Source organism: Carassius auratus, chromosome 15 (genome assembly GCF_003368295.1).
Source record: "Carassius auratus strain Wakin chromosome 15, ASM336829v1, whole genome shotgun sequence".
Lineage (NCBI taxonomy): Eukaryota > Metazoa > Chordata > Actinopteri > Cypriniformes > Cyprinidae > Carassius > Carassius auratus.
The window spans coordinates 10,825,945-10,851,754 of record NC_039257.1 but is presented as its reverse complement, the minus strand read 5'-3'; the positions used below and the strand labels follow the sequence as shown (position 1 = coordinate 10,851,754).

Here is a 25,810-nt window from a genome sequence, read left to right as displayed (position 1 = left end):
TTGATTTCATAGTGTTTAAAGTAAAAAAGCGGTGTCACATGAAACGCACGAGACTCCGAATCAAATTGAAACAAGTCCAACCCAAAGCAGCCTTCAGTTATCTAGCTTCACATCTCCATCCTTAAAAAAATGGCACTGAACTCCTCAGGGTCCCTAAATATGATGCTAGAACTCCTCAATACAGACATCCCACCGCAGAAGCACAGCAACATCAATCATTAGTTACGAATAGGAACATGTTTTGATGTGGGCTAGCTAGCAGTTTAGCCTGTCAGTAGTCCCATAGTGAGAAAAACAGCACATGGATGGAGGCATGTGTCTGCTGCGTAGCAAAATAACTATTACACTCACTCACTTACTCTCCTCACTGAGAAACTCACAGCTGCTAACGTTACACAGCAGCGGAGTTATTTGTAATTCCTGTATGATCACGAATGAGGCTAACGATTTAGCCAGGGTCCCGCTTACCTCCCCGCTGCTGGAGCCGCTCGACTCCCCCAAAACATCCCGAAATTTCTGCAGGTTGCTGCCGACAGCAGCGGACACTTGCAACGCAGCGTCGAAACCGGGCCCGAGTCCGTTCACGTTCGGGTTAGTCCCCGCGCTGTTTCGAAGGGAAGCATTGACTCGAATTCGGCCCGCTTTCCTCCCGGTGCCCGAGCTGCTGCTCCCTCCGGGCCGAGCAGGGAACCGCCACCGACAGCTGTGCGCCATTTTACACTCTGCCTGCCTGCCCTAGGATCAGGAGCTCAGTGTAGGCGTCGCCCCGAACGAGCGATCTCCGGACACGGCCGCTCTGCTCTAGCGCTCAGAATGGATTATCCATGTTTCGGGGTGGAGGTACCGAAGACCCCGACACGATCCCAGCGCAGAGCAGGCTCAGTGATGTTTTTACACAGGTTCGTAGGCGATACTCAAGGAAGGCAAAAAAAAAAAAAAAAAACCTGTTCATCAGACACAGGAAGACTGCATATCGAAATTTAATAAGTTTCATATATTCTTCATTTTTAAACCTGTGAGGACTTAGTTATTAAATGGTTAAGTTTTTAACATTTGCTATTTTCTTATATTCAACAGTTTTTCCTCCGATATATTTTTAGCTTGTAGAAATTGCATTAAATTGCGTGTGTAATTTCTGCACCCCTACAGTCAGTAAATGGAATTGCGAATGTGATGAGTGTTTTCGCACAGGTTTCTTTGAACACGCCCACATCTACTATTTGTCAGTGAAATAGGTAGCCCCGCCCTGAGCTCAGGCCATTGGTTGAGGCAATTAAGCAACGTTTCTACACTCATTTAAAACTGGAATATGAACTAATTTGAGTCACTTACATGTGTTTTATTACATCATGCACAGTTTAATAAATGTAATTATTCCAGATTTATTTTGTGTGTTTTATGGTTTTTAATTTAGATAGGACAGTAGGTTGACAGGAAGCGAAGTGGGTAAGAGCAAGAGGGTTGGGATTGGGAAAGGTCCGTGAGCCAGGACTCGAACTCAGGACTCCCAACGCACAACGCCCCACGAAGCCATCCGCGCCCACACTAGCTCCTTCTTTATGTCCTTCTTTCAGACCTGAATTAATGATGAAAAGAGAAATAGAGGCAAACTTATTTTTGCCACGGAAACAGACCTGAACCACTCAAATTAGAAAACATTATTACAAGTTTACCGTTATCGGACTTAGATAAGGAACACTGATTGGTTATTTACTAGCTCAATAATTGATTTAAGACCATTTAACAACAAAAAAAAAACTGCAGCTTTCACTGAGAAGCTTGAACTTCTCAACACAAATATAGTCTATGTATAGTGAAGTCAAAAAAAAAAATCACAATTACAACAAAATAAAAAAAATTACAATAAATCCATGGAAGCTTCTAACTTAATATTTACAAAAACTTAAAAAAAAATTACTCAATGATTTTCATTTTAGAAATTTTAATTACAATACACAGATTTATTTTATCCAATATTGTGCAATAAATCCATTAGCACATTTAATATACAATAAAAAATAAAAAAAAGTTGCCCACAAAAATAAACATCAAGACAGCATGCTGTTATTTGCGGTAGATTGATTTTAGTTAGTTAGCAGAATCATTCATCTAGGACCAACATAGAAAATCTGGTTGTTCTATATTCACGAGAGACATGTTAGAATGTACATTATATGACTACTGTCCATAATGATATTAAGTCAAATTTTATTTAACAAAAACAAGTTCCACTGATTCAATTGTGTTAAAAGAGACAAATGAGTGAGCGAATGCATAATCTAACAGACAGAAATATCACAATAGGCTTTAAAGCACTTAGATTTGCTTTGAGAATTCATGGGGTCAGGTTTATTGATTGAGTGAGGTCTTGAAAATGAGGCAATAAAGAATTTCAGACTTAAAACACTCGCAGAAATAATTCAGTCAAAATCTAAATGCAGACATACCCTACACCACTTGACAGGTCAATCGAATGCAACTTTCTCACAACCAGAAGCAGCGATTGGACAGTGTCTTCTCAATGTCATCTTTTAAGACAATGTCAGTAGCAAGGTCCATCCACCCAGAGCATGCAGTTTTGCATTAGACATGATGTCACTCTGCATGAGAGGAGGTCATAAGGCTGATCCAGAAGTCATTACTCAGGACATATTGCACTGGTAAAAGACAATGGATTCTTGTAAAGAGTGCAGGGGTATTTCTAAACATTTCAACAAAAGCTCAATATTCTTAATGAGTCTCATAAAAGTGCATATTACAGCAAATGCTTCTTGAGCTTCAAGCATAAAATGTCTGTAATGAACAAAAGCATTATGACAAATGGTAAAGCTACCGGCCATTCCACGAAGAATTGGACGTGTTACTGCTGCGTTACGGAACACAGATGCCTTTAAAACCAATAAGTACAAAAAAAAAAAAAAACTTAAACTATGGTGTATAATGCTGATGATGTTAGCAAAATATTTTGTGATAGTTTGATCTCTTTTGCAGCCAACATTGGTTTGCTTTGATATTTTAAATCAACACTGCCACAACTCCCTCCTTAATATCAAATGAGACCACAACTGTTCCTCTTTAGCATCAAGTGAGGTACACTGCTTCTATTCTAACTTAAAAAGTTAACATATAAGCAATGCATATAAAAAATTGCATGCATATGAGTCAGAGGTAGGGCAAATGCATTGAACAGGTAAGCAAACCTCATGTACGCTGTCATCTGTCTATAAGCCCAAGTTTAAATTCCCACAGTGAACATCTTTGCAAGGCAAAATGTAGCAGAAAGTGACTCCCGTTTTTGAGTTCTGTCTGCGGAGACCTCAGAGGAGTCTAAAAGAACAGATAGCCGAATATGCTACAGTGCTATGTCATTTGGAGATCTGCATTTGACCTTTGAGGAGCATGCTAACACCATGAATGCAGGCGTGCTCCTCCGAATGTGGTTAAATGTTCTTGTTTCAAAGCGGTATGAGAGAGGCCAGAAACATCTGAATGGCTTAGTCATACAGAGCATGTCTGGGTGCTGGGGGAAGGGAGTGATGTGGTTTAGCCGCTGGGTCCCATTTGCTGGTTCCTTTGCTTAAGATCAGCAAGCCACTTCATGATTTGTTGCCTGAGCTCTTCATTGGGCCTGATTTGGTCCATGGTGAGCGGACTGCGGTTGAAAGGGTCTGTCTGGTCACTAGAACAAAAAAGATCAATAAAACCTGTTAAAACTTTTTCCTAATCAAGTAACAGTGTTGTTACGGTCAACTAAAACTATAGAAACTGTTTTCTGTAAAGCTGAGATAAAATAAAATATAAACATTAGATGAAAAACATGTTGCCTTGGCTGCTAAAATAAGTTTAAGCACTAAAATTACTAAAACTGAAATAAAAATTAAAGATATATAATTTTTTACAAAACCAAATAGTATTAAAAAAAAGACAGATGTGCATAACAAAATCACTAAAACCTGAACTAAAATTTAAATATAAAACTTTAATATATACTAAAATAGTATATAGTCTATAATTTTTGGAGTTTTTTTTATATGTATATGTTTTTAATTCATTTTTATTACAGTTTTAGTTATTTTTAGCATAAAAAAAGTAAACGAAACTACTAAATTAACTGAAATAAAATGACAAAGCTAGCTGAAATAGTTATTCAAATTCATTTTCATTTGACATTTATTTTAAGTAATGAAAATGTTTTTTTATTGGGTTTAATTTTAGTGTTTGTTTACTCTAATAAACCTGATACGTCTCACCTTAGTAAGTGTCGTGCTATTGTTGAACGGTCTACTGTGACGTTTGAAGAAGGTAGCAGCACCGGATCAAGCATCAACGTAGACATGATGGGATCCAGAAACTCATCCGGAGCATCAGAGTAGGTCTCCTCTTCTTGCTGATGCCTGTCTGCAAGTGACTGAAAGAGACACAGATGATCAACAAGGTTACCATTTAATATTTAAACACCCATGACATACTGTGAAAGGGATGAATCTAAGAAAAATGTGGAGAGTGATCAAATATACCTTAATTTTATCTGCTAAAAGACTGAACGATACAATCATGATGCCAGGCTTGTTGATTTTCTTGAGTACGCGGATGGTTTGACAGAACAGAGTTGGTGAATATGACCTTCCATCTTTTGGGACAGTGGCGCAGAAATTTTCTTCATCTCTGTGGCCAAAACATCATCCATAACAGTTAATATTATTCCTTAAAAAAATAAAGAAATATGTAATCAAAGCGCCTACCCCAGGTTTAGGTAAATAGTACAGATGTCCGACACTAGCTGCTGGGGTTTGAAGTCGAATTCACTGAAGTCTTTCACCTTTAGGGCACCCATCTTGGGGCCTACCAGGTGCTGTAAAAAGTAGTTGAGCATGGAGATGATCCTCTCAGCAAGAAAGGGGTGAACAAAAAGACCTTTTATCTCTGGAGGGGGAAAATGAAAAGTAGTTTTAGTGTCACTTTGTACACTTAAAACCCAAGGGTTTCATCCAATAATTATTTAAAACCCTTCTGTTCAGGTCTAAATTGGTCAGACAGTTTATGACCGAAATCTGTGATGTGTTAATATTTTAGTGCATTTGGTTTCTTTCATGTCTCTTACCAGATGTAAGGAAAGCCAAGGTGCCAATGGTCTCATTTGACATGATGTTGTGGAAGCGACCCAGCTGTCCAAACATCTGCAGACTAGATTCTTTCTCTCTGCGGGCGTCAGGGGCCAGACTGTCCCACTCCCCCCGATCCCTCTCCAGCTGGAGGATTTTGATCTTACTTAAGTACTGGAAGGAACAGATGCACATGTGAGTGTCACATTTTTAATCACTCAATTAAATATCCTTGACTCCAACTACTTAAGAGGTTAATATGTAAATGTAATTGAACAACCAAGCTAAACTGAACAAACAAAATGTGTTCCCAGTATAAATAGCTGGGATTTACATAACACAAAAGCACTCTGCCTAGGCAGAGAAGTACCTGTATAGCCTCGTCAAGTAAGAAGACGGCATCATTCATGAGGAGATTGAGAAACCTCAGGAAGAGTGGTGGATTCATGGCTTCAAGGTTTTCAGATGCATAATCGGCAAGACGCTGTGAGGAAACAAATTTTTTTTTGTGTGAAATTGCAAGGAAGAGATAAACAAAATTTCAAAGCAACCTTAATATTATTAATAATATCAAAACATCTGTCTGGTTCTCACCTTAATGCTCTCCCTGTAGCTCTCTTCTCCCCACATGTACTTCAGGATGGCATACATTGCTCGTCTGTAGTTAAACTTCTGCTCAAACTGATGAGGATCACCTGAGAAACAAGTCATTGACAAAATCAAATATAGGATGTAAAAATCAAATTAAACAACTGAAAGAAAAAAAAAAAAAAATCAAGAAACTGACCAGTGAACTCTATATCTACAAACACTGTGATGAGGGCTTCAGCAAGTTGGGGTGCATGGCGATATGTGCTGAAAACCCTTTGGCGCTGGAACATGATAGGCTGGACAGTGCCAGGTGACAGAGTCTCCATATGGGGCATCACAGCTTCAAGAACCTCTGCCAGCTTTGCCCGCAAATGAGGATTCTTCATTCTGTGAGAAAATAACCTCCAGTAAACAACAAGCCACATGGAATGCAAAAAAATAAAAGCGTGAGAAACTCAGCATTACTCCGGCTCACACCTATCAACGTTGCCCATGAACACAGTGATGAAGGTCAGGACATGTTCTAAGCTTTCCGCCGAGGACTCCAACACCTCGTCAGCAAAGCGACGGAGGAATATGAAGAAATCACCCATGTTTTCGGCAAAGAATTCTGTGAAGGTGTCAAGAGATTGGGTGTTTGAAAAACTGCAGCCCACTTAGGTATATAAATAAAATGGGTAATTGTGACTTTTTAATCACACAATCCAAACTTTTGCCTTATTTGTCCTCTGAATTCTGTTTACACCTCCCATTTTTTGTTTTTCCGTCACAGGATAAAAAAAAATAAAAAACCTATTGCGACTTTTTATCTCACAATTCTGACTTTTTTTCCTTCTCAGTTCCAAGGTATACACTTTCAACTGTGAGTTAACAAAAAAAAAAAAAAAGTCAAATGTATTTTTTTTTTTAACCTTTTTTACTTAAAAGGAACACAAAAACGTAGGGGGATACCTGGCACAAAGCATAGCAGGCTGTTCTCTAGTGCAGGTAAGGGAAAGGTGAGGGGGATGTGCTCAGGCCCTTGGTTGCCCAGACTGAGCTGAACCAGCAGGGCGGCACAGGACGCTTGGAGGTTGAGGCAGTTTTGTAACATTGTGGGTTGCGTGGTAGCAGCCTTGGTTGAGAGATAGACGGTCATGAGGCGTTCAAACTGTTCCCGTAGCTCTGCTGCTGCTGGACCTCCACTGAGCTGTGTGTCCCGCCACGTCCCCTGCAGCCGGTGTAGAGACTGATTCATCTTCACCATCTGATCATGAAGTCTGACAAACAATTACCATGAAAGCATATGTTTATTTTCTGCTTATCAGTGCTTCCCACATAAAGCAGCTGGGTTCATCACTACACCCCCATAACTCGTCCTAACTACATGCATTAAAAGAAAAAAAACAATAACAGCATTTTTCTACATACTTAGATGTTAATTCAGTAACTATTCTGACAAAGCTTTTAGAGAGTTCAGCAAATGTCAGACTGACTCAAACTGATTTTATTTGAAAAGAAATATATGGAGCAAGAATACATTAAAATGCGATGGTAAAGACTTGTTTGATTGAATTTCCATTTCAAACAAATGCTCTTCTTTGGAAATTTCTAATCATTATTATTTATTTATTTTCAAAATAAACTTTTTATTAAACACTGATAATAATAAGAAATATTTCTAAAATCACCAAATCAGGATATTAGGATGATTTCTGAAGAATCATGTGACACTGAATACTGGAGTAATGGCTGAAAAATTCAGCTTTCCCATCACAGGAATAAATTACATTTGAAAATATATTTAAAAAGAAAACAGTTATTTCATATTACTGCATTTTTGATCAAATAAATACATATTCACACACACACACACACACACACTTATATAAACGTCATGACTCTTTCGTAATGAAGTATTACCTATGGAAGCCCAGGTACAGGGTAAGCTGTGTAAGGATGAGATTTTCTGTGAGAAGACTGTATGATTGGGCAAATTCAACCGTTTGTTGAGGGGGTGCAGGTATCAGACATGTCTCCTTGTCCAGACCTGTACAGGGAGGTATATTTTTGAGTTTAGATTGTTATTTCGGAAGAGAAATGACAGGTGGTGGTCTGGTAGGTGAAGCACAGGTCAGTCACCTCTTGCGTGCACGTTTCGGTTGCGCCGCTCTTCTTCACTCAGCTCCTTAAGCAAGCAGTATGTGGGGTTAAAGGTCAGGAGTTTGGGCGAGTAAGGTCGAGAAAACGGTTGGCAGAGCTTGAGCAGTGCAGCGCCCAGATTTAAGAAGAATGCGTCCGAGGCGAACATTTGGAAGAATATCTCGGGCATCTGGTTTGCCCAGATTTTTGCCCGCCCCATGTTGGCCTGCAGGCAGCCACCCAGCCACGAGAGCAGCAGGTGGCGTGTCTCGCTGGACTGCTGAAGCAAGTTTTTCAGGATCTGATACAGCTTATCATGCAACTGCCCCATAAACTAGCATAGGAGGAAGACAAATGAAAGGGAATAAATGGCTGGCTTCATCAAGTCATCAAACTTGAAGACCGTGTTTTTTTTTAATTTTGTGCTCACCTGGTGTATATTTGACTCTTGAACCTTCATTTCCTGTGGGCTGGAACGAGAAGGATTGAGGAAAAAGCCATGGTTCTCAACCACACCAGGGGTTTTCAACAGACAAGAAATATTCAGGATTGCTCCCAGAAGCGTTTTCTGATACTGAATCCCACTGTTAGGGTCTTTGGGCTGAATATGCTCCATTAAAACCTAGGTTCAGAATATTATCATCCAAAAAATGTTTGATCTATATGAAAGAAACCGCAATGACATTAGCATTAATGAGCATTGGATCCGAACCTTAGAAATATCCTTTTGCCGACTGAAGTACAGGAGAATTTCAAGGTAGGAATACAGCAGCAGCTGACAAAGGTCTAAATCTTTGACCCGGCCTTGGAAAATATCAAAGATTGGCACCATAACCTCCCCGAAGGTCCGCACTTCTTGGTCAGCCAACAGACTAGCTATAACCTCCTCCAAAAACTCCACAACTTCCTCAAACTCTGCAGAGATCACAATACAAACGAAGTCAAACACATGGAATCTGGTCCAGGACCTTCAAACGTATCATGTGACACTTACGGGCTCCTCTCACAGCCTCCAGCATCAGGTCCAGAAGCTGTTCATAAACGTTCTGACTGATGTAGATCTCTGGGGTCAGCAGAACAGTGCGGGCATTGGACACAGTCAAATTTTTGCAGCGCACTGCATAGGATAACAGCTTCTCTGGGACTTTAGTGATCTGTGTTGATTTGAAGAACATTAACACTTTGCATTAAGCACAAACAATGCAATCAAGTGAATAAACAGTGCAACAACCAGCCATATTTTATTCCTTTGGCCCATCCCGAAAACAGACCGTCTGCAGAAAAATACCTCCTCTTTAGCTCTTTGGTAGCAAGCGTAAAGGTACGGTATGGCACGTTTCTCTCCTGCATCACGATCTGCAGAGAGATTCACTATACTGCAGGAGGTCATGTAAATGAGATGGTTTCCTGGCTCCTGCAAAAGCAGCCTGCTGAACAAAGCCTGGAGGGGGTAATAAGGAATATCATTTTTATTCAAAGTTCACAATATATGTGAGCACATATGTGTGCATACAACTTATCTGCTATTGTGCAGATCTGGAAAAGAAGGACACCTGTTCTATGGTGTCCATGTTAAGCCAGTCCTGGCCATCTAGATCAGCAGCCATTTCCTCAAGGTATACACAGCGTGGTGGGATGCCATTACCACCTCTTAGACTAGGGTCACCTGGAAAGATATTATTTTAATAAAACAATAAATGCATTCTTAGTGCAAATTCTAAACACACATTTCACTACTGGTCAAATTTTTAGGGTTTTTCTATATTTTTGAAATAAGTTTCTTATGCTCATTAAGCCTGCATTTATTTGATTTAAAATACAGGAAAAACTGTGATATTGTGAAATATTATTACAATTTAAAAGTAACTGTTTCCATTTTAATATATTTTAAAAAGTAAATTATTCCCGAGATGGCAAAGCTGAATTTTCAGTAACCATTACTCCTGTCTTCAGTGTCACATTATCATTCAGAAATCATTCCAACATGCTGATTTGGTGCTCAATAATATATATTTTTTTTATTATTATTGATGTTTAAAGGGAAGGTTCAACCCAAAATGAAAATTCTGCCATCATTAACTCCCCCTTGTTATTTCTTCCGTGGTACATAAAAGAAGATATTTCTATATTTTTAATTGTTTTTTTTTCTCCCCATACAATATGCCAATAGTAACCAAAAGCAAAACAGTTAGTCTTTTGTATTCCGCAGAAGAAAGAAAGCCATACAGATTTGAATCAACATGAGGCTGAATAAATTATGACAGATTTTTCATTTTGGGTGAACTTTCCCTTCATTATTTTTGTTGGAACAAACAGTGATCATTTTTTCAGGATTCTTTGATCATTAGAATCTTGTAATGGAATGAAAATCTTTTGTAATGTTCTAAATGTCTTTACTGCCTTCACTTTCATGCGTCCTCGCGAAATAATAGCATTTTCTACCTTATGGTCCTCTAACTTTTGAAAAGTAGTTTAAAATGTAGCGCTACAGGGGGCTCAGATATCACATTTGTAAAACCTTCCTTTTAGCACAACTGACACAAACTGTGAAAAAGATCTGAATGGCAAACAGATCAGAGATGTACAGTAGATCGATGTGGAGGATAAAAATAAAGACACAAATGAGAGAAACAAAAAGGATTAAATGGGCCAAACTCCAGTGGATGAGGTCATCTGCAGAACTGGCTGGAAAATGCATGTCATTGTGATACAATCACCTAAACTGAGATCATCGAGACATCTGTCATCTACAATCTAATATTCATTTCTTTCCAAATGATGTAGAAGTACACTTCGACATACATATGAAATGGATTAATTATGGAAAGTATTTCAAAAAAGTTCTCAGCTGGTTATTATCATATCCAAGAATGTGTCAAGTCTCTTCTGCTCAGGTTATGGACAGCAGAGGAAACCATGCTAAATGCAAATAATAGCACAACTTAAAGTGTAAGTTAAGTTTGCTGATTATCAACCAGCTCTGTACTTTTAAAATATCAACAGTGTATTATTTTTCTGTGATATCGGCACCAAGATAACATATTTCTCAACAAAAGACTTCAGCTTTCTGTGAAAACTACAGACTGTACTTTAGCATTTTCTATTTATCCTCAACCACAGATAGTCTAATTAAGCCCAGTGCAGTATGGGTGTTGACATTTTGCTACATTTTTTTCTCTAATCATGTAGCAATGAAAAAAAAAATCATGTTTATTATGCATGGACAAGCCTCCTTTTTTGTTTAAAGGAGAAAATGCTTTGCATCCAATCAAATGAAACCAATATAAACTCACATGAAAAGCTAGCTAAATAAGGCAAATCCAGAACCAAGTAGGATAAAAAATCAATGTCATACTATGTTAAATGCTGTTGTTAGCTCCACTGAAGTCTTACTTATATGTTGTGGATTTCTTAGAATTATAATTAACACAATATTTGTGTTTGCTGCATGTGTTAGTGACAGAATGACAGTAAAGACATTTATAATTTTACAATACATTGTTATTTCAAATAAATATTGTTCTTTCAACAGGCTTTCAGTTTCCACAAATATATTAAGCAGCATAACTTAAAACTTTGATAATAATAATCATTAAATCAGTTTATTACAATGAATTATGAAAGATCATGTGATGTAAGTATTGGCTGCTGACAATTCAGCTTTGCCATCACAGGAATAAAATAAATTTAAAAATATATATTTGAATAGAAATTATTTGAATAGTTATTTCAAACTGTAATAATATTTTACAGTATTACTGTTCAACTGTATTCTGATCAAGTGCAACTTTGACGAGCATAAGAAACTTCTTTCAAAACATTTAAAAATCGTACTGACTTTATATTTATATTTATATTTATGATCACTGATGTTATATGAAGTTATATGTTTTGAGTTAAAACCATTCACAGTCAGTAAACAGACAGTTCTCATAACCAGTAGGTGTTAAACACTCACTGTTGTCCAGAGTGATGAGGAAGATCCTCTGGATCATGTGGTTGACATTGAGCTGCTCACAGAGCTCCTGTTGGGAGCGGAAAGATCGGCTGATCTCTGCCACGGAGTCATCATTGTCATCGATGCTGTCAGACACAGAGTTTTCTGACTCAGACTGGCTCTCTCCTGAATCTACAGCTGTAGGGGAAAACAATTACAAAGTGCCATTAAATTAATGATCTCCTGCAAGTAGAGCGCTGCTTATCACCAAGACCTTACATTGTTGCTCAGCTTGACGTGGTTGCTTTTGGCCGGATGCAAACTGTTTTGCGTCAGCGAGGGAACTGAAGAGCGCTGCGAAGGGGTTTTGTGAGATGTTCTGATTGTTATTGCCTTGGTCTGTCATTTCCCTGGAGCACGTCCTCCATCAACATGTGTATTCACAGCCTGTAGGGAAAGATGTGTGAATTAGAGCTAGCATCTAATCCAAGTCCCAAGACGAGCCGAGGTCCATCTAGGTAAATCATAAAGTCCATCTGGAAAAAAAATACTGTACATTTAAGTGCAAAATGACTCACTACAACGATTTATTTACTCTTTTGATGAGTCATTCATTAATATGAATTGATTAATTCACCTGTTAGTCATATTCAAGCAACAGGAAAGCATAACACAGATCAATAGTGACCTCACAATAACCAGCAAGACTGCAAATTAGTGTCAAATATGCTAACTTGCTACACAGACGTGTCTTAATAATCACAGCAATGAATCAGACTACATCAGACAAACACTAAGAGGTCTCAAAAGATGTGCAATTAATGTAAATCTAGATAAACATGAGCTTTATAGCTATCAAAGCCCCTGACAGATCTCCTTGCTAGCTGTCAGGTGTCTTAAAGCTAGCTGAGTAACTAGCAACATGTTTAGTAACTGACAGTGGGCTGGTAATGTTCATAAAACACGTCAACTCAAGGAAACGTAAAGTAAATAATACATGAAATAGCAGATTTACGTTGAAATATATCAATGTAGATGCACGCCATACCAAGTTTCGCGTTGAAATGTGTAAACTCCGATGTGATCGTGTTCCAGTCCAACAGATCCAGAATGTACAAGCTACGTGACGTCATCAGCAGTGGACGAGACATTGTTGGCTGGTTCTTTTAATGTTTCTTTTTTTCTGCAGTTAAAAGTCTTGTCAGGAATCTACGCTGTAAACGGTCAGGTGAAGCAGACGACAAACCGTATTGTTGGAATGGCTCTGGAGGTTTTTCGTAAAGATGAGACATTGCAAATGCGCAGGAAGCTGATTGGGTGAGTTGGATCAAACAGTACACGTCGCTCTTTTATAAGGCCTGATGTCGTTTTTGATTTGATAGATGCGCGCGATTAAACCGTTGTTCAGATTAGATTAAATACTCTTTCTGTTTTATTTTCAGGCAGTCCTGCAGACTCTTTTTTTCCCATGATCCCGTGAAAATAGTGAGAGCACGGGGTCAATATTTATATGATGAGAATGGCATGCAGTTCTTGGATTGCATTAGTAATGTTCAACATGGTAAGGACATTTTGACATGCATCCTGCAGTATATAGGGACCTATATTCAAGTTTATATATATATATATATATATATATATATATATATATATATATTCTGTTTCTTTTTTTTAAAGTTACATCCTTGCTAACTTACAAACCCGATTTCAAAAAAGTTGGAATATTATAACATATCAAATGTTGAAAGTGAGACATTTTGAAATGACATGCCAAATATTGGCTCATTTTGGATTTCATGAGAGCTACACTTTCCAAAAAAGTTGGGACAGGTAGCAATAAGAGGCCGGAAGGTTATATGTACATATAAGGAACAGCTGGAGGACCAATTTGCAACTTATTAGGTCAAATGGCAACATGATTAGGTTTAAAAGGAGCCTCTCAGATTGGCAGTGTCTCTCAGAAGTCAAGATGGGCAGAGGATCACCAATAGTGGAGCAATATCACAAAGGAGTTTCTCAGAGAAAATTTGCAAAGAGTTTGAAGTTATCATCATCTACAGTGCATAATATCATCCAAAGATTCAGAGAATCTGGAACAATCTTTGTGCATAAGGGTCAAGGCCGGAAAACCATACTGGATGACCGTGATCTTCGGGTCCTTAGACGGCACTGCATCACATACAGGAATGCTGTAATAGAATACTGTAATAGAAATCCCAACATGGGCTAAGGAATACTTCCAGAAAACATTGTCGGTGAACACAATCCACCGTGCCACTTGCCATTGCCATCTTAAACTCTATAGGTCAAAAAAGAACCCATATCTAATCATTATCCAGAAGCGAAGGCAGGCGTTTTCTCTGGGGCAAGGATCATTAAAAATGGACTGTGGAAAAGTGGAAAACTGTTCTGTGGTCAGATGGATCAAAATTTGAAGTTCTTTTTGGAAAACTGGGGCGCCATGTCATCCGGACTAAAGAGGATAAGGACAACCCAAGCTGTTATCAGCGCTCAGTCCAGAAGCCTGCATCTCTGATGGCATGGGGTTTCATGAGTGCGTGTGGCATGGGCAGCTTACACATCTGGAAAGGCACCATCAATGCTGAAAGGTATATCCAAGTTCTAGAACAACATCTGCTCCCATCCAGATGTCGTCTCTTTCAGGGAAGACCTTGCATTTTCCAACATGACAATGCCAGACCACATACTGCATCAATTACAACATCATGGCTGCGTAGGAGAAGGATCCGGGTACTGAAATGGCCAGCCTGCAGTCCAGATCTTTCACCCATAGAAAACATTCGGCGCATCATAAAGAGGAAGATGCGACAAAGTCAACAACTTGTCTCCTCAGTCCCCAGACATTTGCAGACTGTTATAAAAAGAAGAATGGATGCCACACAGTGGTAAACATGGCCTTGTCCCAATTTTTTTGAGATGTGTGGATGCCATGAAATTTAAAATCAACTGATTTTTCCATTAAAATGATATGTTTTCTGAGTTTAAACATTTGATATGTCATCTATGTTGTATTCTGAATAAAATATTGAGAATTTGAAACTTCCACATCATTGCATTCTGTTTTTATTCACAATTTATACAGTCCCAACTTTTTTTGAATCGGATGTATAAATGAAAAAAATCATAAAAACAACTGTCCAAAAGTTTGAGGTCAGTCAGAAATTTTGTAATTTTCTCTTTTAAAAGTGTCTTATGATCACAAAGGCTGCAATTATTGAATCGGAAATACTGTAATACAATACAATACATCTTTTTTTGTCTTAAAATAGAAAACATTTTGTCATCAAAGACATTTGTCTTTGACCATACCAGCAAAAACCAAATACACATACAGACACATACTACAAAACGCATAAAAACCATTATACTGAATCACATAGCTTTTTGATAAATAAATCCGATCGCAGCAGGTACAAAAAATATTTTAGTTATAAATTTATATTTATATGAGTTGGGTCTTTTAATATACACTCCACTTTCCCGATACATCTTGAGTTGTAAACCTCTCCTAACTTACTCTGTGCTCTGCCAATGATTTTACTAGCTATATTAGTGACTCTTGCCAGATTATGTTTCTGCTTACAATTAAGATGCCCATACTACGAAGTTAAATTATAGGTCAGCACACTCTCTACCAATGATCTGTAGGCAATCTCCAGTGTTTTGACTTATTCCAAACCTACTGATTCTCCTTATTAGGAATAGACGTACAATAATATGGAAAAATATTACATTTTAGAATAAATGTTTTCTATTTTAATCTTTTAAAATGTAATTTATTAATGTGAAGCTGAATCTTCAGCAGGCATTACTCAAGTGTCACATGATCCTTCAGAAATCAGTTTATAAGCTTATCTGGTACTCAAGAAATATTTCTACTCATTATATTGAAATCAGGTGTTCTGCTTAATGTTTTTGTGGAAATCATTATACATTTTTTCAGGTTTCATTTCTTTGAAGAATAGAATGTTCAAATGTACAGCAATTTATTTCAAATACGATTGTTTGAAATTGTTAAATTACTGTCTTACTGTCACGTTGATCAATTTCATGCATCCTTCCTGGATAAAAGTATTAATTTCTTTCTTACAGACCCCAATCCTTTGAATGGTGGTGTGCATTTAAAATAGTAGTCTGAACAGATTTAGAAAATATAACTGAAGAAATAATTATCTGATGTGTTTACAATGCAAATACAGTTTTATGCAAAAGTTTGGGCACCCCTTTCTGAGGCTGCATATGTGCACTTTCTTTATAAGACAAGATCGTAGAGATATGCTATACAGTTTCTAGAGAAAGCTGTATAGTGTTTTGTTTTTCAGACAGAAATTCTTAGTGTAGCAGTATTGCATTGTGTGAAATAAAATCAAAAGTGAAAAATAGGCTTGTGTGTCAGTTGTGCGGATTTCTATTGCCACTTAATGCTTATTTATCGGTTGGATTGATTCAGTGAATCTAAACATTGCAAACACAGGCGCAACTAATCATAAAAAACTGTGATTGTTAGTTGTGCTTCTCCTAGGTCTCTATGGTCAAAGTAGCAACACGAGAACCTCAAAAGAGATTAGAAATTGAAATTATGATAATATCTGTGCTGTAAAATAAGTCCCCTAACAGATCTACAACATTTCTGCCTGCATATCATAGTTAATGTTACTGTAGTAAAACCATGATACATTTTCATAACGATAATGTATTCTTTTAGAAATGTAATCAACTCTTGTGATCATCCCACTGATTTTTAAATAGGCTTTAAAGAGCACTTAGAGGAAGTATCAAGTATCATGATGACATACTTGATGCATTTTGTCTTTGCAGTGGGACACTGTCACCCCAGCATCACTCAGGCCGCTGCTGCTCAGATGGATCTTCTTAATTCAAACACTAGATTCCTCCATGATAATATAGTTATGTATGCAGATCGCCTGGCCGCCACTCTGCCAAAGAAACTTTGTGTCTTTTATTTTGTCAACTCAGGGTTAGTAACTCTTTTTTTTTTTTTTTTTACAATGTTTTTATTAAGCAGATTGTAAAATTGCAATATATGCACACCATAAATGATAAATACTACAACCTGTAACTATTCTACAAAATCTTATTTGGATTTTTGGATTTATCTCCTGAAGATCAGAGGCTAATGATCTTGCCTTGAGACTGGCCCGTCAGTATACACGCCATCAGGATGTCATTGTGCTAGATCAGTAAGGTTTACCTAACTTTTTTAAATGTGAAATAGTGAACAGTAATGATTCTTATATCAGTCGATAATGAAAAAAGAAAAAAAACGATACATTAGACTTATTTTTGTATCATCTTTTCTTGCCTCTCCAGTGCATATCATGGACATCTCACCTCACTCATCGACATCAGCCCGTACAAGTTCCGGAAACTTGAGGGCCAAAAAGAGTGGGTGCATGTGGTGTGTACAGGACATACAAACAACTTTTAAGCCAATAATTATGGCTCTTTGCTGCACATCATTCATTTTTTCATAAATACAGGCTCCTCTTCCTGATACTTACCACGGTATCTACCGAGAAGACCATCCTGACCCAGGACAGGCTTATGCAGACACTGTGAAAAATCTTATTGAAGAGGTGCATAAGAAAGGCCGCAAGGTATGGTAGAAAAAGCAAGTTGTTTTTACTAAAATATACTGATTGTCCTTCTTAAAGGGATAGTTGGACCCCATTGACTTTCATTGTACTGTTGAAATCATATGAGTTGAGTAAATAATGACAGAATGTACATTTTTGAGTGAATGATCCCTTTAATTTTGTCCATAGATTTCATCTTTTTTTGCCGAGTCTTTACCCAGTGTTGGTGGCCAGATCATTTTCCCAGCTGGTTATTCTAAAAGAGTAGCAGAGTAAGTCTCCTGTCAGTTTTGTTGAGTGTCTTTACTCTTTATTCAGGAATTATGTGACACACAACTTTGTACTTTTTCCCCTCAGATTCGTTCGTGAAGCAGGAGGAGTTTATGTGGCAGATGAGATTCAGACAGGCTTCAATCGTGTCGGGAGTCATTTCTGGGCTTTTCAGCTTCAAGGCGAAGACTTCTGCCCTGACATTGTGACTATGGGCAAACCAATAGGCAATGGTCATCCTATAGCGTGTGTGGCCACTACAGAAGAAATAGCCGCTGCTTTTACAGCCAATGGTGTGGAGTACTTCAACACAGTGAGAACCATAATGCTTCTGTGGTAATATATGTAGCTTTAACACCCTTTGAAGTGTTTAAGTAAATATTTAACCTTTTCGTCCCACACAGTTTGGTGGTAACCCAGTATCCTGTGCCATTGGTCTGGCAGTGTTGGATGTTTTAGAGAAAGAAGACCTCGGGGGCAACGCTGTGCGTGTCGGAGGTCATCTTAAACAGCTGCTCCTTCAACTTCAGACTAAACATCCACTCATCGGAGATGTGCGGTAAGAAAATCAATCTTTATTGAGATCTTGTAAAATACTATTGTAACATCATGCTGTAATCTCAAAGGAGAACATTAGCAGACATATCTTCTGTTCTTTTTTGCAGTGGTGTTGGACTGTTTATAGGTATGGAGCTAGTAAAAGACAGATTGTCCAGAAAACCAGCAACAGAAGAAGCAGCACATCTTGTACGAAGGTCCTGACCATTTCTGGTCTTTCTCAACTAGCTACAGTTACCTGATAACCAGCTGCCCATTTTGATTTGTTCAGGCTGAAAGAGGACCGTATAGTTATAAGCACTGATGGACCGTGGGACAGTGTCATCAAGTTCAAACCTCCAATGTGCTTCAGTATTGAGGATGCTGAGAGAGTTTCCACATGCATTGACCAAATTCTCAGAGGTTGGTAGTAATTGAACAGTTAATTCAGCATGTGGTAATTGATTAATCTGAGTCATTTTTATTTTGTTTAAAACAATAACTAAGTAAGAAATTGACAGTTTGTCTTTGGACTTACAGAACTGGAGGATACCCATCAAAAACAGGACTGTGGAAGTTGAGGTTTAAAAAAACATGAAAATAATTTTCAGTATAGTGCATAGAACAAACAGTCTTAATTGCATTTCATAAACGAATTTTAATAAATAATTTGCATGTGATTTTACATTCTTGAATATATATCTGTTCATATTCAGAATTCAGTTAGAAGTACTTACAACAAAAATAAAGCATGAGTAATAAATTCACTCATGCTACACAAATTTTCAAAATAAAACTTGAATAAACATATATTAACATTAAATCACACCTCTACTTACAGTTTTCCAGGATGTGGTGTAAAAGATTTTAAGATTAGGATTTTAAGGTTTTAATATGCTTTCATACTTTATAGCCATAGAACAATATAAATAACTTGAAACCTGATTGTACACATACTCCAGTTTCCATAATCTTTTACATTACATTTGTACTCAAAACTGTTGTGGTCGCATTAGATAATGACACTGATTCAATAATAAATGTGGTTAATGACAAGATTAGCTTTTTTCTGAAAAGCATGTTTACTCAATATTTCTACAAGATATACAACAATCTTTATAGCTGTTTACAAAGTAGTTCAAATTATCATTTTAGCCACATAGAGTGTATTTGGAAGAGAAGATACTTTACTGGTATGCAGTTTAATTTTACATTAAAAAAAATTAACATTGTACAGTAAATGTCAAATTAACAAAATGATTTACCTGACTACATTACTTCATACAAAATCATCTTGTGAAGCATCTGGAACCTGAAAGAAAAAATTGAAATTAAAAATAATAATAATCCTGAAATTACAAAATGCATGTATGTGTATAAACAAGTCTCACTTTATTAATGTAAATACGGAGTCCTGAACTTACAGGCTGTCTGGCATTCTTCAGTTTCTCATATCCGAGTGCCTCCATGACTAGCAGACTGAGAGGAGTTCCTCCCTCTTTTATCAACCTCACCACTTCATCAAAATACTCTTCCTCCACATTCTGTCCATTCACCTCTACAACCACATCTCCCTCACACAACCCTGCTCTCTCTCCTGCACTCCCCGTCATCACCTATAGACCAGAAGGAGAATTATATGTGTAAGTTTTGCCATAGACATGGAAAAGCATTTTTTAAAAATCAATAGTCTGTTCTTTTTATATCTTCTAAAAATGCGAAGATACATACATTATTAATATTCCCATTTTTATATTTGTGTTTAAAAAAACAAGTTATTTACCCACAAAATATAAGCACTCATTTAACCAATGGCATGAGTTTGGGGGCGGGGCTATTATATGTATGACCAATGGCAGATGTGGGGGTGTTCAAGGAGACTTGTGTGAAAACAATCATTATTGCAATAGAGTGCTGAAGGTATGTTCTTGTAGGTTAAAATCCAGAAACAAGTTAGTATTTTAGCACTTCTGCTTCTGTTTTTTTAATGGGTTCCTGTTTAAATGCCAGAAATAACATCTGCGGTTAACCAATTTTAAATAGGTCTGTCAGAGTCATCATGCCAAACAGGAGAAGTCATCGACATACTTGTCTGTTTTAACAGCCTTCTTGTTTTCATAATCACACTCTTGCAAATCATTTTCACCTGGAGTTTCAGGGAAACGTATTTTAAATAAAGACAGAAAGAGCAGTCGAAAACGCAATGGTTGTGACATTGATGTCATGTGACCATATTTGTTTATAACCTACATTTACCTTTTTAATTCTGGTGTGATTATGTTTAGGCTTACAAATTCCTAAATTTGTGTTCATTTGTGGAGATTATCAAAATAAATGTGTTAGAATTATAGACTTTTGTCGGTCACAGAGATTTTTTTCTGCAATGATCCAAAAACCAATGGAAAAAATAATTTGGGTTTTTGTAGAAGGAACCTGGATGATACTAACTTCTGGGACGGCCTACAAAAAATAAGTCATCACTGCTGTATGATGTACATTTAAAGCATTTAGCAGATGCTTTTTAAATATAAATGATTACGGTACCTGACCGATATACGTCCCAGGCTTATTCTGAACACAGCCTAGGTTGAAGCCAAATCCTGCACCCTCCTTGTGAAGCACACAAAGTCGAGGATGCGGTGGATTTTGTTGTCCCTCTTGATGTGGTGGAGGAGGATTAGGAAACTGTTCCCTTTTTGGAATATGGTCTTCATAGAACAGCAATGGAGAAATACCCAGCTGAAGTGGATCAAATAACAGACACTTATTCTCTCAGTGATAAATCCAAGCAAAAACAACAAGGATAGTGATTCCCTATGTTATATAGGTCAAGACGGCCCCACCCATTCCCAGGGGGTTTAATGTCTACTCCAAATAGTAGATTCATTTCAATAAAAACACCTGTTTCGCTGTGTACTATAAGAATAAGGAGCTTGAGATTCAGTCCTTGCTTAGCTCTCAGAGTCAAATGTCTTCAGTCAGAGGAGAAATATGTTGATTTAGCAGCTGTTCGCAAGCTGAATGTTATCGCTTCTCTTTTCTGTATGAGCATTTGCGTGTGAAAGCATGTGAATGTAAGCACCTGTGTGTAATAGTCTCTGCCAAGGATGGAGATGGTGGTTAGGGTGACCTGCTGGCCGCTTTGCCGTATTTTGCTGACGATGCCCTCATGCTCTGCATCCTCCACCTGCTCCCCGTTTACCGCTAGTACAAGCTCTCCGTCCTCCATTCCTGCAGTCTCAGCTGGGCTGCAGGGGTCGATCTCTCGTAATACATGCGCTATAGACCAAACATATCATATACTGCTGAAATGCCTACAGTGTTTTTGGAACCCGTATATGGTAATCCCTCTTCCTAAAATATAGTCAGCTATATATATTGTGTTTTAGTTGATTTTTGTATTTATATTTTAAATAAAGACCCATTTATATTTTATAAAAAAATACCTTTTTATACTATGAAAAATATTAATATAATATATGTAAAAAAAAGGTGTAAAATATTTTCTGGAAATGTATACTGTATACTATTGAAGTAATAAGAGAAACATGAAAGCCATCACTAGAATGGTAATTAAATATATATTATTCATTAGTAATTAAATGATTTAATATTATATAATTTATTTAACATTTATTATTATAATATATACAATTTATATTTAACAATAATATTAAATGCTTATTATACCATTTATTTTGTTCATTTTTATTTATACTAAATAAAACATACTACATATTTAAAATATTATATTTATATTGAATACTTATTTATATTAAACAGTTTTCCCAGAGAAACCCCTTCACTAAAGGATGTTATTATTTTAGTATTATTTATATGCTATTATACTTATTTAATTAGTAATATTTTGAAATAGCTTTTATTTTTATATTCTCGTTTTCTTTTTCCCTTTTCTTATACACTGAATTTTTCATTTTATGATATTTACTTGTGTTGAATATTTTTGGTAATTTTTAGTAGTTTTATTTTTAATATACCATTTAAGATACATTTATTTTTATTTTGGTTTTAGTTTTAGTTCAGCTTTATTTTTTATTAATTTCCAGTTAATTTAATGTTGCAGTTTAAACTTATTTCAGTTAGCTGCCAAGACAACATCTCATCTAATACAGACAGTTTTCCATCTAATATTTATTATATATTAGCTTTCCATGAACAAGCATATTTTAATAGTTTTGATTTTAGATAACAATAATAACACTGGTAAACAATCAGCGATTTCTCACCAATACGTCCAGATCGTAACTTCTCTTGCCTTAGGAGGAACCCGTATCCTTGTGGTCCTTGAGTTAGGTGTAGTGTTTTTGGTCTGTAGGGTAGATTATGCGTTTTGGCAAAAGCAGGAATTATGGGTATCCCCATGCGATTATAACAAACTTCACTCCTGCTGTCAATTACCAAGACAGTCACATGGTCCCCACATTTCTTCACCTGATATAAACAAAGTGAAATCTAAATATTCTAATGTCCCGAAAATAGAAAGCACCAGAGATTACAATATAAGTAAGGTATTAGATACTATACAAGTGTGTTACCATTTTTGACAGTGCTGCATAACTGAGTGCTGAAATCATAGCTCCATTGATCCAGATCAGCCTGTCTCCGTTCTGGACTCCTGCTCTCTCAGCTGGACCATCAGTCACTGGGCTGAGACGATAACGGCCTCGCTCACCTACTCTCACAAACAGTACTGAATAAAAAACTAGATCTGTCCACAATGATCCATGTATGCATACACAATGTTCAAAAGTACCCTGAAGTTGTGCATCAACTATTTTTTTAACATCTCTTCTAGAGGAGAAGTTTCTCATTTAGTGTAACTGGACATCATCAAATCTATGGGTGCATAAATAAACATCAGGCTTATCTAAGAGTGAGTTTACTCTCAACCCATACTGATTTCCTGTATCCTATGAGTGTACGAATTGTTTTTTCTACAGTGAATGTGTGTGGGTTGTTATAGTTAACTATATATATATGTGTGTGTGTGTGTGTGTGTGTGTGTGTGTGTGTGTGTGTGTAAAATATGGTGCCATTTTGCCATTTTATTTGGAACATGTGTGTCTATACGGCAATTCTTTTAAAAATGCTTTTTGTGCTTATTGTGTGTTTTTATATATGATGACCTAATATATACCCTATATTAATACATGCCCTCTTGTGTGAAAAGCTTTGATAAACTACATCTTGTTATGTGAATAATAAACTACTAATTTGAATTTAGTGAATGTAAAAATGCCATGATTCTTTGCTTGAAACATACGTTTAGAAAGGAGCAGTACCTTCAATAGGAATGATGCTGAGGCCCAAGCCACTGCCGGGCTCTTTAATGATGTAACACAACCGTGGGCGAGAACAGCCCTCTATGGGACGGTAAGCACTGGCGAGCGACATGAGGTCTCTTCCTTCCGAAACTGCAAACTCATAATCTTCAGCACTCAGCACTAACAGATATAGCTTGAGCCCGGACGCCTGCACCATTAGCACCACCTGAAAACAAGGCACAGGTTACACACCTACAAGACTAGATATAATACACAGTAAGGTGTACTGGAAACACAATTACATTAACTGACCATGAGCAACACATTAGTTACAACATGTATTAATCTTTGCTAACATTAATTCATAAAAATACAACTGTTCGTTGTTAGTTCATGTTAGCTCAGTTCAATTAAATAATATTGAAGTATTATTAATTCTTAGTTGATGTTAAAATGAATGTCTGTTGTACTTTATTTTTTACACCAGTCTCTGGGATACTTGATTCTCATTGGACAATCGCATCACGCATCAACAGTCCTATGTAGTATGTTTCTAATATCTAATATAAAATTCAAAATAGATTATTTTGTGTTTGACACAAGAAAGGTCAAATATTTGCTACAAAATGATTTTAAGTAAATATGGGGGATTTTTTTGGTGAACAATTTTTTAAATGGTTTGCATCTACTTGGCAATATAATTTGTATTCTAGTGTCAATGTGTTTAATTCACAGAATACAAAGGTCTCATGTTTGCATAAGGAAGTGCTCTTACAGTCGAGTGCTCCTTGTCATCCACAAAGTCCTCATTGACCTCCAAAATACGGTCCCCCTTCTTTAGCCCACCCCGCTCTGCACTGCTCCAAGGCTCCACCTGGCGCACCACATGTCCCCTGCAGCCAGCGTCCTTACTCAGGTAGAAGCCGAAGCCCTGACCCTCTTCCCGCTTCAGAACACACATCCGCGGATGCACATCAGGCTCTAGAGAAAATTAATTCAGGTATTTTTTTCTTTCAATCATTAATGATACATCAGTCACTGATTGGATGAAAATGATTACCTGTGTCATCAGAGATCACTAAAGCAGGGTTGTCAATCCCTTCTTTTGGGTTGAAGGTGAACTTCCTGTGAAAAACATTTGTGTAAACTAACCAAAAATAAGATACTTTATTGACTAGTTTAAGTAAACCAGATTGCTTATGTAGAATCATTAGTGTGCACACGTAGGGTCAAAGGTCAAACGGTCACATTTAAAGAGCATTCTGAAGGCTTACTTGGGTAATTCTGGGGGATCCGCTGGTTCTGTGATAGTAAACAATTAAGAAGTATTAAGAAGGTGATCCATATCTACTCAAAAATATCAGAAGTGATGCAACAACTTTCATAAACAAAAGAAAAAGTCTTCAATACTGTAAAATATTAATTATTGTTTAGTGGCATATTACTGGCAACCAGCAATTGCATATTGTTTCCCAAATTTCAGAAGATAACTTGCTTTCAAGAGCCTTTAACATGTACAAGTATGCTACATTATTTCAGTTGGCTAATTTCCATTGATCTAAACCCACAAAACATACTGTTCTTAGCAGGGTTTTGCTTTCCATATTTGCCTGTGAGATGCACTGCAAGGCTAAATCTGCCCAGGCTGCTTTAAGTTAAAATAAACACTAAAGAGTTTGATTAGGGAAATGTGATTAGAAATCACAACATGCTGACAAGACTTGAGATCAGAGTTCAAAAGGAAAATCCTCAGTCCTCCAGAGCTTGTTTTTGTCTACACTTTTAGTTTTAAAACCTTAAGGTGGAATTTATTTGTTTACATTTTTACAAAGAAGCATATAAGTACATGCACACACTGTATATAACCACATCTCTTTGACTGTCGAAAATGATTAAACCTTTTACACAATCTTTTAAAAAAGAATGTTCTAATTAGTCGGATTTTAGGAGTGTGCATTAATATAAATAAATGTATATAAATACTACTTTTAATTATAAATATTATACTGCTTATATAACAGACATCTAGACCATTCTACTACATTCACTTTTTATACAGTTAAGGTTATTGTCTCCACCGCTTTGTAAAAATAAAATCTTAAAATGTCTCTCCTGACTTTTACATTACAGTCTGCACAATCGTTGCAATGGAAGACAATGTGTGTGTGTGTGTATATATATATATATATATATCGTAGTAAATTACCTGTGGTGAATCTCATGATCCTGCTTGTCACTGCTGGCCGAGCCCTGGGCTTCATGAGAGTGCAAGGTACACATTTAAATGAAGCATTAAAATGCTTTAGTCAGTATAGCTCCTCCTTGTTCCACCACAATAACACACAGGAG

General features: G+C 36.9%; 4 protein-coding genes across 6 annotated transcripts in view; 1 reads left to right on the top strand and 3 right to left on the bottom strand.

Annotated features, from left to right (window-relative positions):
* Positions 1 to 1,262, bottom strand: part of kmt2a (lysine (K)-specific methyltransferase 2A) — a 41,232-nt gene extending 39,970 nt beyond the window's left edge. For all 3 annotated transcript variants that reach the window (XM_026282343.1, XM_026282344.1, XM_026282345.1), the window contains exon 1: positions 469 to 1,262. In XM_026282343.1, the coding sequence (XP_026138128.1) occupies positions 469 to 714 (246 nt within the window). In that variant the 5' untranslated portion in view covers positions 715 to 1,262. The remainder of the gene's footprint in view (positions 1 to 468) is intronic.
* Positions 1,263 to 2,191: 929 nt separating this feature from the next.
* ube4a (ubiquitination factor E4A (UFD2 homolog, yeast)) lies at positions 2,192 to 12,933 on the bottom strand. The gene is made up of 20 exons (XM_026282335.1): positions 12,800 to 12,933; positions 12,031 to 12,198; positions 11,773 to 11,949; positions 9,368 to 9,480; positions 9,103 to 9,255; positions 8,809 to 8,968; positions 8,527 to 8,729; positions 8,245 to 8,436; positions 7,815 to 8,148; positions 7,596 to 7,722; positions 6,645 to 6,952; positions 6,171 to 6,303; positions 5,890 to 6,080; positions 5,697 to 5,797; positions 5,473 to 5,586; positions 5,102 to 5,276; positions 4,743 to 4,923; positions 4,518 to 4,665; positions 4,251 to 4,408; positions 2,192 to 3,679 (listed from the first exon to the last, which is right to left on the bottom strand). The coding sequence occupies exons 2-20, from the start codon at positions 12,155 to 12,157 to the stop codon at positions 3,544 to 3,546; spliced, it is 3,231 nt and encodes a 1,076-aa protein (XP_026138120.1). The 5' UTR covers positions 12,158 to 12,198; positions 12,800 to 12,933; the 3' UTR covers positions 2,192 to 3,543.
* On the top strand, positions 12,933 to 18,856 carry phykpl (5-phosphohydroxy-L-lysine phospho-lyase). The gene is made up of 12 exons (XM_026282341.1): positions 12,933 to 13,068; positions 13,194 to 13,312; positions 16,591 to 16,750; positions 16,899 to 16,973; positions 17,104 to 17,191; positions 17,274 to 17,390; positions 17,559 to 17,641; positions 17,727 to 17,952; positions 18,044 to 18,198; positions 18,305 to 18,394; positions 18,469 to 18,599; positions 18,717 to 18,856. The coding sequence occupies exons 1-12, from the start codon at positions 13,010 to 13,012 to the stop codon at positions 18,755 to 18,757; spliced, it is 1,344 nt and encodes a 447-aa protein (XP_026138126.1). The 5' UTR covers positions 12,933 to 13,009; the 3' UTR covers positions 18,758 to 18,856.
* On the bottom strand, positions 18,815 to 25,786 carry nherf4a (NHERF family PDZ scaffold protein 4a). Its single transcript, XM_026282340.1, has 11 exons — positions 25,668 to 25,786; positions 24,736 to 24,763; positions 24,522 to 24,586; positions 24,237 to 24,442; positions 23,480 to 23,687; positions 22,733 to 22,869; positions 22,424 to 22,628; positions 21,259 to 21,455; positions 20,721 to 20,915; positions 19,601 to 19,792; positions 18,815 to 19,488 (listed from the first exon to the last, which is right to left on the bottom strand). The coding sequence occupies exons 1-11, from the start codon at positions 25,720 to 25,722 to the stop codon at positions 19,456 to 19,458; spliced, it is 1,521 nt and encodes a 506-aa protein (XP_026138125.1). The 5' UTR covers positions 25,723 to 25,786; the 3' UTR covers positions 18,815 to 19,455.
* Between the last annotated feature and the right edge of the window lie 24 nt (positions 25,787 to 25,810).

Bases quoted from the DNA above. Each gene is read 5' to 3' on its own strand.
- ube4a (XM_026282335.1), bottom strand. From the start codon at position 12,157: ATGACAGACCAAGGCAATAACAATCAGAACATCTCACAAAACCCCTTC. The intron at 9,256-9,367 runs GTGTCCTTCTTT...TACCCCCTCCAG, and splicing joins ACATGGACACCATAGAACAG to GCTTTGTTCAGCAGGCTGCT. The intron at 6,953-7,595 runs GTAATACTTCAT...ATTGTTTGTCAG, and splicing joins CTGTACCTGGGCTTCCATAG to ACTTCATGATCAGATGGTGA.
- phykpl (XM_026282341.1), top strand. From the start codon at position 13,010: ATGGCTCTGGAGGTTTTTCGTAAAGATGAGACATTGCAAATGCGCAGG. The intron at 13,069-13,193 runs GTGAGTTGGATC...TTTTATTTTCAG, and splicing joins ATGCGCAGGAAGCTGATTGG to GCAGTCCTGCAGACTCTTTT. The intron at 18,199-18,304 runs GTAAGAAAATCA...TCTTTTTTGCAG, and splicing joins CCACTCATCGGAGATGTGCG to TGGTGTTGGACTGTTTATAG.
- nherf4a (XM_026282340.1), bottom strand. From the start codon at position 25,722: ATGAAGCCCAGGGCTCGGCCAGCAGTGACAAGCAGGATCATGAGATTC. The intron at 24,443-24,521 runs GTAATCATTTTC...AATTTTCTCTAG, and splicing joins AGTGATCTCTGATGACACAG to AGCCTGATGTGCATCCGCGG. The intron at 19,793-20,720 runs GTACCGTAATCA...TCTGGTCTATAG, and splicing joins CTGGGACGTATATCGGTCAG to GTGATGACGGGGAGTGCAGG.